This window comes from Saimiri boliviensis, chromosome 2 (genome assembly GCF_048565385.1).
Source record: "Saimiri boliviensis isolate mSaiBol1 chromosome 2, mSaiBol1.pri, whole genome shotgun sequence".
Classification (NCBI taxonomy): domain Eukaryota; kingdom Metazoa; phylum Chordata; class Mammalia; order Primates; family Cebidae; genus Saimiri; species Saimiri boliviensis.
Genome location: NC_133450.1, coordinates 24,899,478 through 24,912,096, shown reverse-complemented (window position 1 = coordinate 24,912,096; position 12,619 = coordinate 24,899,478). Strand labels below are relative to the sequence as shown.

The window sequence follows — 12,619 nt, the reverse complement described above, 5'->3', positions numbered from 1 at the left end:
ACAGATTTGCCTCAGGTTGTATTTAAGGCTCTAAAATTTAAATTGATTATAGTACCGTCCTTACTTCACAATAAATATGCCCCCCCTTTAATTGGTGATCAGATTTGCCCTGTGGACAAGTGAGGGGTAAAGAAAGAAAACTGCAGTAGAGAAAATAGTAAGAGATGCAGACCTCAATTTCCTCATTTGTAAAATAGAGGAAATAATAACTCTTCCCTCCCAAGATTGTTTTGAGGATCAAGTCCGAAAATGCACATAAAATAGTTAAAGTGGTGGCTGGGACGTTATTGCTGTTTTGTAAGTGTTTGAAAGATTTAAAAACAAAATGGCAAAGCATATTTCTCTAGGAGAAAACTTCTAGAAGAAAGTAGGAAAGGAGATGTTAAATTCCCCTTAATAGCCTGTCTATGCTTCTACTCTTGTATTGACTTTGCATTTTATTTTTGTTTTAATCAATTAATTATATTTTTTGAGAGCAGGTCTTGCTCTGCAGCCCAGGCTGGAATGCAGTCGCAGGATCTCGGCTCTCTGCAACCTCTGCCTCCTGGCTCCAAGGAATTCTGTTGTCTCAGCCTCCCGAGTAGCTGGGATTACAGACATGCACCACAACACTTGGCTAATTTTTATATTTTTAGTAGAGACAGGGTTTTACCATATTGGCCAGGCTGGTCTTGAATGCCTGATCTCAAGTGATCAGCCTGCCTCGCCCTCCCAAACTGATGGGATTCCATGTGTGAGCCATTGCGCCCAGCTGACTTTGCACTTTAAAGTGTACATTTCATTTTTAATCTCATTTGATCTTTAAAGCCCTTCACGTTATATACCCTTCATAGTTGAAGGAACTGAGAATCAGACAGAGGTGAAGACTGGCTGATGGATGGCATGACCCAGTTATCTTGATACCAATAAAGCATGTCAAGAATATCAGCTGGGTGAGGTGGCACACGCCTGTAGTCCCAGCTACTCAGGAGGCTGAGGCAGGAGAATCACTTGAACCTGTGAGGCGGAGGTTGCAGTGAGCTGAGATTGTGCCACTGCACTTCAGCCTGGCAACAGATTGAGACTCTCTCTCTCTCTCTCTCTCTCTCTCTCTCTATATATATATATATATATATATATATATATATATATATGAATAGAATAATAAGTACCTATTTTAAAATTTCTGACAGGATGTTTAGATATTACCTAGTCCATTTTCTTAAGTTTCCAGTTCAGGAAATAGAGCCATTTAGTGATTCAGGGATTCAGGGACTGGCCTAGGGTCAGAAAGCCATTTAGGACTAGAATCCCTGTTCTCAAGGTCTCAGGTCAGCTTGTGGAGTTCCATCTTCTACAGTCTCATTCAATGCTGTCCAAAATGCAACCCCTTCCTGGGTCAGCTTACCTCTCTGACTTGATCTCCTGCTCACCCACTCTTGCTTTCTCTATTCTAGCCACGCTCCTTCCTACCTCAGGGCCTTTGCAGTTGCCATTCCCTCTGCCTGCCATGCTCTCTCTCTTGAACTTTGCATGGCTGAATCCTTCCCAACATTCCAATTTCAGCTCAACTGTTACCTCCCTAGAGAGACCTTCAGTGACTCTATACTTTAAAGTAGAACACATGAGTAACCAGCACACCACCCCTTTTACTCTCTTCATAGCACCGGCCATTAGCTAATTTGTTTATTGGATTGCCTGTTGTATTAGTCCATTCTCATGCTGCTAATAAAGACATACCCAAGACTGTGTAATTTATAAAGGACAGATGTTTAATTGACTCACAGTTCAGCATGACTGGGGAAGCCTCAGGACACTTACAATCATACTGGAAGGGGAAGCAAACATGTCCTTCTTCACGTGGCAGCAGGAGAGAGAGAAGTGCAGTGCCAGCCAGAGAAATGCCAGATAAAACCATCAGATCTTGTGAGAACTCACTCACTGTCATGAGAACAGCATGGAGGTAACTGCCCCCATGATTCGATTCGCTTCCCACTAGGTCTGTCCCACACATGTGGGATTATGGGAACTACAATACAAGATGATATTTGGGTGGGGACACAGCCAAACCATAGCATTTATTTTCTGTCCCTCTTCTCTGGAACATCCCCTCAGTGAGAGGAGAGGCATGCCTATCAAGCTCATCTCTGCCTAGAACTATACCAGAGACAGAATAGGTCTTCCATACACATTTATTAAATGATTAAATAAGGAATCATGTTTCCATTAAAATTTATCACAGAGAATGCTCAGAATATTCACTGGCAGGGCTGGTAGTGAATGCTCAATATAGAGAGTACCAGTGCACGGAGGGAGAGACAGAAGAGGAAGTTCCATCTTTTTGGGTTGGTGAGCCCTTAAAGAAGATTCAGACAAATGTATGGAGGCCTTATTCTGTCTCAGGCACTCTTAAAAGCCCTTCGTATATATTCACTCATTTAATCACACCAACCTCTGAGGTGGAGACAAGTTATTTTCCCATTTCACAGATGAGGAAAATGAGGCACAGGAAAGGCGAAATCACTTCTTTAAGGTTATACAGTTCATTCATATTAGAGCTGGAATTTAAATACAGGCAGGAAGTGTGCCACTCTCAGCCTGTGTGGTCTCAGCCAACAGGGTTAGGTTGAGAAAAGGTGGCTGAGATTTTCCTGAGTCTTCCTAAGGGCTAGGTGGACTTAGCTGGCAAAGATTGGAACCAGGTGGCCTACACTGTCTTTCCTATTGTCCCATAACATCTAATTCTCTTTCTTGCATTGTTTTCTCCTGGCCGGGCAATGGCTGGTCTCAGCACTCACCTGGTGGGCTTCTTTCATTTGTTTAAGCAACTGACGGACTCACCTGAGATGCCAGGAGAGCTTCCTAACTCTGGATCCATCTTCCCACCCCAGGTACTATATCAGTGAACAGCAGGCGCACGCCTTTCACCGCCAGTGGGGAGAGCGAGATCCTGGACCTGGAAGGAGACATGTACCTGGGAGGGCTGCCAGAGAACCGTGCTGGCCTTATTCTTCCCACCGAGCTGTGGACTGCCATGCTCAACTATGGCTACGTGGGCTGCATCCGCGACCTGTTTATTGATGGGCGCAGCAAGAACATTCGACAGCTGGCAGAGATGCAGAATGCTGCGGGTGTCAAGTCCTCCTGTTCACGGATGAGCGCCAAGCAGTGTGACAGCTACCCCTGCAAGAACAATGCTGTGTGCAAGGACGGCTGGAACCGCTTCATCTGCGACTGTACTGGCACGGGATACTGGGGGAGAACCTGCGAAAGGGGTGAGTCAGCCTAGAGGATGGGAAGTGAGGGCCTGAGTGGGGCCGTTGTGTTACAGTTGGATTCCTGGACAGCCCGAGCCTTTGCACCTACCTGCACTTTCTTCCAACAGTTTTTTGGATTTTCTGATTAACTGAAAGCACCCTTTCGAGTTCTGAATGTTTGGATTCGTTTGGCTAAGATTGGGTTATAGAAAGGGAAGCTCTATAATAAATATTACCGTGATTATGATACTTTTTGATTAGATACTTTCTATTTAGACAGGGTAAATAATTCTCTTTTGGAACTCCAGGGAGTCCAGCCAACTGGCTGTTTTATTCATTTATTTGACTTGTACTTCTTTAGTGCTTTTTACAAGCTAATGCATGGGTTAGGCTTTAGAAATACAATGTTGAACAAGACAGATTCATCTCTGTTTTTATGGAGCTTCCTGCCTAGTGGAATATTTAGCCATTAAATAACTGATTACAAACATGGTGGGTTTCATAAGAGGCAGAGTGATGTATTGGTTAAGAGCATGAATTCTGGGGCCAGACTGGGTGAGAAATCTGGCCCTCATGCAGTGATGTGAGTTTCAGCATGGTAGCCAATATCTTTGAGACTTGATTTCCTCATTTGTAAAATGGAGATAATCAGGCACCTACCTTACAAGACACTGATGATGATTAAATGAGTTAATAGGTTCCTGAGCATTTAGTATTAGTGATTATTATGGTCATAATTATTGTCATCAACGTCATTAAAGAAAAGTTATAGAGAAGCTTGGGAGGCCCTTGCAAGGAGACCAACATACTCTACAGGTTCACTGTATAGTGAGCAACCCTGACACAGCTGAGGACCTGAACAGAGTCCAGAATGGATTGGATGCTTTGTTCCTTTCTGAAAACTGTCCAGAATGGAATTGGGGAACTGTGGGGGTGGGAGGAAGGGCGTGAGAGGGGACCGAAGAGATGAGGGCTGACCCTATAGACCAAGCCAGAATGCTGGGAAGATTCCCTTTTCATTCACCACTTCAGTATCTGACATTTGCACCCAATTTACAGTTTGGGAAAAGGGCAGAGATAAAGGCAAGAAGAGGGACAACATCAACACAAGGAGATTCCAGGCAAGCAACTTGGAGATCGCAGCTTGGTCTATTATTTTTTTTTATATGCCAAGCACACAGAATCAAGCTGACTATCTGTGGGCTATCAGCTTCTATATTCTATGAAAGTATAATTTACATCAAGACCCAAGTTTTTGTGAAGGGTATAACTCTAGGGCTTTGAGAATGCCATACCTGTATAGACATAGTTCTTGCCTTCAAGAAGTTTATCATTTATTTAGTTGAGGAGTTGAGACAGCTATATAATGAGCTGTAATAAGATAACGCAAGACAGTGGCATGCATGTTAGTGGACAGAGAAGAAGGACATGGAGATTCAGAGAAGGGAAGAATGTTTTGAGGAGAGACCTACAGGATGTCATCTCTACAGACCAGTGGTCAGTGACCAGAAATTGTCCAAGTATCAGAAGACAGGTGATATGTGGACAGATCCTGGACGAGGCCTGGAAAAAGGGCTGGATGACCAGTGAGAAGGTGTTTTAAAGGCATGGTTTTTGTGTGGCCAACTGTGTTACTCTCTAAGGTATATTTCAAGAGAAATACAAACCCTTCTTACAGTCAGATCAGAGATAGAACACAGGACATAAGGACAAAGGAGGAAACGGGAGCTTTCTCGGAGCTTATGGAATTAAAATTCACTGAATTTTCAAGGCAGCAACTGCCAGAACAGGAGCTATGATAAGAAAATAAGCGACAATGCACTGGTCAGTCTGTCAGGTGCCTGGGCTTTTTCCAAATATCTCCATAGGGTAACCTACCCTAGTGCTGGTTTGGGAAGATAGAAAGGTCATTTTGTCTCTGAGATGCATGAGACAGTTTTGGTGTTTGCCAAAGTGTTGCAGATCTTCTGTTATCTAGGAAGGCAGTAGAAAGGCCATCTCACGTCTTCTTCTTGGGTTTCTTCTTAACTCAAGGGCCTTGTGGTTGTTGGAGTCAGGACACAGTGACTGTAGCCAGCTGTACAAGGTGTCTCTGAGCTCACCCATTTCAAGGGTGAATCAATGGGAGCTGGTCCAAAACTTGCCAAGAACAGTGAAAGTCACTGCACCTTTTACGTTGTCACTTCTGACTAGTCATTAAAAGGCAGCTGATTGGGGATATATGAGGGACAATTATTCTTGGTGCAGTGCAGCCAAGAGTCATCCATTCGGGCCAAATGAGAAGCAGCTTAGCAAATTTAAGACATTTGATCTATACATCGCTCAAATCCCAGACGGTTCAAGTGACTGTTTTGTTCCCCTACTAATTGTTTTTTGCCCCTGGATTGTTCCTGACACCGTGTTCAGGATGAATCAGTGGAGTGTAAAAATTATAGGACTCTTCTCTGCTAGCAAAGAAAAAGTTGAGATTCCCAATGACATTGTTTTTCTTTATTGAAATTGATTCCTTAGTGGAGACTCTTTTGTGTATCTTTTGTTCATTTTTCCTACAGGAAATTGACATATATTGAAGCCCTAGTGTGTTCCAGGCACTATGTTAGAGGTTGGAAATGCAACAGACGAACAAACCAACCAAAACAGAAACACCAACTCGACACAGCCTTTACTTTTGAACAAGGGGTGTATAGTCTTCCCGGAGAAATGAAGGGAAATGTGAGAAATGTTTAATGTGGTTGATGTTATGGCAGGTGTCTATAGGGAAACGGTAGGACGAACGGGCAAGAAGGGCCACTATATGGTAGCAGTGACGGTCCAGAGAGGGGGATCCAAGGTTTCTTGGATTTGGGGGCTCCTATTTCTAACTCTAGGTATCCACTCTAGGCACTTCTGAAGAAGAGAGAAGAAAATGTGTTTGGCATTGCCTCTCTACAGGAATGGGATCCTTTTTGGATTAAGGAGTCCTGCTCTATTCACTGTAACACCACCAACACAGTCACACAGTTTGCCATTCTCGCTCTAATTTTTGTTATCTAGAAACATTCTAGAATCAATCCTAAACCAAGAATGGATAATTTGTACTAAATGTGTTAAGCCTAAGACAATTCTTAAGGCTGTGTGTCCCAGTAGCTCAAACTGTGTTCTCTACTGGAACTTCCTTGGGGGTGAGTCCCTTGACATCATCTGGCCCCACACATGAATGAGAGTGTTAGAACAAAGCACTTGTGTATACACAATGAAGAAAGCATAGATGGAATGCTGAAAACTGAAGTTTTCATGGCCCAGGGCAGACACTAGACACTAGATCAAAATAGCCCAATGACCCAAGCAAAGTGAGCAACAGGTAAGTCTAAGAGACAATTTCTAGATCAAAGTCATCAGCCAAAGATAAGAGAATCAGATAATAAGGACTGGGAAGTAGAAAGTATTTGTGTATATGAGACTAAGGTTAATTTGCATGGGTATCAGTATCTTTCTCTTAAAGTAAAATTGGGTAACTCCTGCTTCTATCCTCATAAGAATGCTTCTTCTGCCTGTGAAGATGAGCTACTCTAAATCTTGAATTCTAAAATTGGCTTGATATTGTATTTAGAGTTTTTTCAGCATAATCTGCTGGTATTCTAAGGCATAGCTGTCTCTACCCATCCCAATCATTCAGCTCTAGTTATTTTGGTTGGCTATTCATAGTAATGTGCGAGACATCCCCATAACCTAAAAAGCAAAGGCCTGTTTTAGCTACTTAATTCTAATCAGATAGGTTGAAATTCTTTAATATACTGCAAGACCACCTGCCATCCTGTGGAGTCCTGTTGGACAGAGGAAACAGTCTAGCTGGTCTTTAGCCTGTCCTGGAGTTAGTCCTTCATAAGGAACTAGAATCTATTGACCTGGGACAACATCTTATCCTTGCTAGTATAGCCAAATTGTTTAGTTCAGTTGGTGAGTGTCAAGTTCTAGCAAGGCAAAGCCAATGATTTCATTTATTTGTGGATCATGGAGCTGAAATTTTAGGCCATTGCTGTTTCTCTTCTCTTCCCTGAATGGCTTTTTGTAAACATCTGCTGGCATTTATTTGGCAAGAAAGTAAATAAAGCTCAGTGCAAGTTCATCCCAATGTCAAGAAAAGTAACCTACAGTACAACATTTATCTGACATATGCAGCAGCTGAACATGAAGAATGCAAATGTGTTGACTTCTCTCCAGTGACTCTTGTTCCAGTGGGAAAGGCATGTAGGCAGCAGCCGCGGTACCTCCCCACTCAGAGTCTTCCCTTCTTAGGCAACCTGCTGTGTGATCCTGGGTAGCAGCAGGAGCAGCAGCAGCAGATTCTGCCTCAGAAGGGTGAGGCACCACTCTTCAATGAGGCTGAATTGTGTCATTGGAATGCTACACATATGCCACATGGAAATCATGACATAAGAAAATAGTAGGGTTGGTAGAGGCCTGGTATGGTGGCTCACACCTGTAATCCCAGAACTTTGGGAAGCCAAGGTGGGCAGGTCACCTGAGGAGTTTGAGACCAGCCTGGCCCATATAGCAAAACCCCATCTCTACTAAAAATGCAAAAATTAGTTGGGCTTGGAGGCGCATGCCCAGCTACTCAAGAGGCTAAGGCATGAGAATCATCACTTGAACATGGCGGTGGAGGTTGCAGCGAGCCAAGATCATGCAATTATACTCCAGCCTGGGTGACACAGTGACTCTTTCTCAAAAAAAAAAAAAAAAAAAAAAAAAGAAAATAGTGAAAATAGTTGGGTTGGCAGATACATTAGTGTCACCCATACCTCATTCCTGTTACATGTCCCTCACTCCTGTTTTAGTTAAGTGAGGAGTTGGAAGCCCTGAGAAGTTAAATCAACATCACTTTGACTTGGAATAGCTATAGAATGATTAGAATTCCCAATTCCTGATTTCTCATATGTCAGACTTTCCATTACACTGAGCAGCCTTTCCTTCATAGATTCTGTTATATACATGTACTGGACAGTTCTTAGATGTTGGAGGGATCCAGAGTTTCTGTTTTAGGTTTCTTCTTGACCTGCATAGTTCCCTTGGGGCTCTTATTCTTTGCCATGATATTAAAGGTCATCTATATTAATGACTTCCAAATTGATGTCGCTAGCTTGGAACTCTCCCTGAAATCCCAGATTCTTGTATCCCTAGTTGTCTACTTGACATCTCCATTTGGATATCTGATAGATGGCCTAATCTTATCATTGAAAAGCAGAAATATTGAGGTTTTCCTTCCTGCTTTTATGGGTCTTAATGCTGTTGAGGAGGGGATATGCCTTATGGCTGTGCCCTCACCCCGCATAGGTTTCCAGATCCTTTATTTAAATATGTGACCTTAAGACAGTCACTTGGATCCTCTGATCTCTCTTTTCTGCAAGAATAAAATGAGGCAGTTTGGTTTCATGCTCTCTCAGGGCCTTTTTAACTCTAAAACTCTGATTCTCAAATGTCATCAGCTTGGTAATGTCTTCTGTTATCCTGAGGAGCGAGAGAAAGGTGAATGAAGGACAGGACAGGAATGTGAGTCCTTGTTGCTTGCAATCTGCAGAACTGTCTGGATTAGGACTCTGGGTTTAGTTATATATACACTGCAATGAAATTTTCATCTCCTTAATTCATTCATCTAAGAAAATAAATACCTTGGTGTCCTGAGTACACTTCAGGCCCATCATGCCTGAGTTTTTATTGATGGATTAATGAATAGAACCTTAGATTTATAAAGAACATTAAAAGGCTGTTTCCTCTTTGGCCATTGTTTACTCTTTTTGATGATATATAATGACATATATCTAAGAAAGGGGCCTCCCAAGAAATGTACAATTCATTGACATAAATCAAAGTCTCCATTTTGTTTGCTTTTCTGTTGTTGCTTAAATCATATAAATGTATCTCTGGTGACAACCAGGCAGAACTCAGATTCAGCCTCTTCTTTTTTTTTTTTAAAACCTCCAGTTCTACAAGATTCCCTTTCCACAAGCATAGGATTTTATGATTCCAGAAAGCTGTTCCATAGTACATGAACTGTAGCTAGAGTTATTCCACCAGGTGAGAGTCTGAGCTACCTCTGATCACAACTGGTCTGTTTCTCTAAAAAAGAGTATCGAGGTTGTAGATTCTAGTTATTCTAGAGCAGGTGTCCCCAAACTGCGGCCCCCTGAGGCCATTTATCCAGCCCCCCGCCGCACTTCAGGAAGGGGCACCTCTTTCATTGGTGGTCAGTGAGAGGAGCACAGTATGTGGTGGCCCTCCAACAGTCTGAGGGACAGTGAACTGGCCCCCTGTGTAAAAAGTTTGGGGACGCCTGTTCTAGAGTCTCAAAGCTTTCAAGGTCTGAGAAGGACAGGCTGGGGACTTTGAAGATCTGGAAGACAGTGTGGCAATTCCTCAAGGATCTAGAAGTAGAAATACCATTTGACCCAGCAATCCCATTACTGGGTATATACCCAAAGGATTATAAATCATTCTGTTATAAAGACACATGCATGCATATGTTTATTGCAGCACAGTTCACAATAGCAAAGACTTGGAAACAACCCAAATGCCCATCAATGATAGGCTGGATAAAGAAAATGTGGCACATATATACCATGGAATACTATGCAGCCAGAGAAAAGAATGAGTTCATGTCCTTTGCAAGGACATGGATAAAACTCGAAACCATCATTCTCAGCAAACTGATGCAAAAACAGAAAACCAAACACCGCATGTTCACACTTATAAGTGAGTGTTGAACAATGAGAATACATGGATACACGGAAGGAAACATCACATACTTGGGCCTGTTGGGGGGTGGGAGGCTCGGGAAGAAAGAGCAGGGAATGGGGGTCTAGGGGAGGGATAGCATTAGGAGACATACCTAATGTAGATCACGGGGTGATGGATGCAACAAACCACCTTGGCACGTGTACACCTGTATGACAAACTTGCCCTTTCTGCATATGTACCCCAGAACTTCAAGTATATTTAAAAAAAAAGAGTCAAAAAGATACTGGACACCTACACCTGCATTCAACCTGAGAATGTGAGGGTCAGCACTTTGGTGCAGTGTGTGACAGCTCCTTATGAACCACAGTACACCTGCTGCTGTCTGTAGTGCTGTCGAATGCAGGGACTTGGTGGCCATTTACACTGCTGCTCTGTAACTTTATGACTGTGTGTGCTAAAAGCAGCTTAACTGCCAGCAGACATCTGCCCATAATAATGCCGTAAGTCAAAATGCTGCTAAATTATGAGAAACAAGTGCTTTGAAACACAACACAAGGGGATCGTTGCAGGCTTTTCTAGCATCTCTGGCTTCATGTTTCTTTTCACAGAGAGATGAATCCTTCTTCACTACAGTTTGGAATAAGAGGAAAGGAAAGTTAAAAGACCCACTAGTTATCGAAAAAAAAGGTGCCTTTATGTTTGGTTCTTAACGTATACTGAGTCAAGGGCCGGGTGCGGTGGCTCAAGCCTGTAATCCCAGCACTTTGGGAGGCCAAGGCAGGTGGATCACGAGGTCAAGAGATCTAGACCATCCTGGTCAACATGGTGAAACCCCATCTCTACTAAAAATACAAAAAATTAACTGGGCATGGTGGCGCGTTACCAGCTACTCAGGAGGCTGAGGCAGGAGAATTGCCTGAACCCAAGAGGTGGAGGTTGCGGTGAACCGAGATCACGCCATTGCACTCCAGCCTGGGGAACAAGAGTGGAACTCCATCTCAAAAAAACCAAAAAAAACAAAAAACAAAAACATATACTGAGCCATTTAACTCTCACATCTACTCTGCAGGCTGCATATTATTATCCTCATTTTTTACATGAAGAAATTAAGGCACCCCCCGATTCATTCTGAATACCTACTGAGTGCTATGTGCCAGGTACTATGTTGAGCACTTGGGATACAGAGGCATTGATTGTGGTTCTCATCAATGTGCCATTATATTCTGGTATCCGAGGAATTGAGACATCAGTACAGGGAGAAATATCATGGAAGGCATCACAGATCGGTGCCACTAGAGCTGAGGCTTGGTGGAGAAGCAAAGATCTTCCAGGCAGACTAGGCAGGGAAAAAATATTCCAGGCAGAAGGAACAGATGTATAAAGGTGACTTCAATAGACAGTAGGTTTTCCATGTGGGTGGCATGTAGGGCTTGGAGAGTGAGGGAGAGGGCTTTGAGGGGAAGTTTTCAAAGATGCGGCTGTAGGGGTGACAAGGCCAGCCACAAAACACTGCTCTCCCAACATTAGGTGTTACCTTATAGCAGGCATCCCACGTTTAACAATGGGATAACCAGGTCAGATCACTGTGGCAGAGGGTAAATTGAATACAGAAGACAGAAGACCAGCAGGTCAGTATATGATAGTCCAGTTTGCATTGGTATTAATTCAGGAATGAGAGATAAGAGCCCTCTCTGAAGAAGGGCGAGTGGAGGTCAAGTTTTGGAACATATCTGATAAATATAAAAGAGTCAATATCAATAGGACTTAGTCATTAATTATACACAGCTAAAGAACAAATGAAATTGAATGACAACAAAGGTTTGGCCATGGAAGCCTTTTGCTTCTTCCCTTCTTCTTATTCTAAGCCATCTTGAATCAGTGGGAGATTCTCAGGAGTGGGGAAGACTGCAGTGACCATTAAGCAGACGTAACTGAGAGTCAAACCCACCCCCAGGTTGGTTCCACTCAGAACGTATGTATTTACCTTCTCTCTGTGGCTCCGTTTCAGTATTTACCACTGAGAATATTGGCAGTGGGTGTTTAACTGGCTTATTGGGAGGCTCCATCGTAGAGTCAAAGTGCATAATCTGCTCGTGTAGATAATAAAGCCAATATTCCCCTTCTAGCAATGCAAGAATGGAAAAAAACGACGTGGCTGGTGTTTTTATTCCAGTTTTTTTCTTGTGTGGTGGAAATGATCCTGGTCTTATTTCTGTGCTTAAGGCATGTGATACAGGTTAGAGTTTAAAGTTGAGAAGGTTGAGCCATAAGAAAACATGCCAAAGCATGCTTTTCTTCGTCCTTTAGATGGTGGATTTGGAATTTAATGTGACTCTTTTGTAATCCTGGGTTTTAAAGAATTGTGTTAAGAAGATCTGTTGTGACTGTGGTCATCTCAACCAAGCTTTGGCATGTATTTGATAGAAATAATGAGTTGTAGTTTGCCTCTCTTTGTCTTATAAAACTGATTATGTTTGAAATTAAGCTGAAAGATTTTTTTTTCTTGGAGATAGAAAAATCATATTTTGAAATTCTCCATATTCCAGTCTCTTATTTGGGATTTACAGTGATGACACCTGATACTGAGAATTATGTACATGTCTGCACATAGAGCACATGTGTATAGTTTCCCTCTGGCTTCCGAGAAGTTTTTCTATTTTATCATGGGT

General features: G+C 42.6%; 1 protein-coding gene across 31 annotated transcripts in view; it reads left to right on the top strand.

The window, feature by feature from the left end:
• Positions 1 to 12,619, top strand: part of NRXN3 (neurexin 3) — a 1,684,741-nt gene that overhangs the window by 550,859 nt on the left and 1,121,263 nt on the right. For all 31 annotated transcript variants that reach the window (XM_074392932.1, XM_074392912.1, XM_074392931.1 and 28 more), the window contains one exon: positions 2,871 to 3,254. In XM_074392932.1, the coding sequence (XP_074249033.1) occupies positions 2,871 to 3,254 (384 nt within the window). The remainder of the gene's footprint in view (positions 1 to 2,870; positions 3,255 to 12,619) is intronic.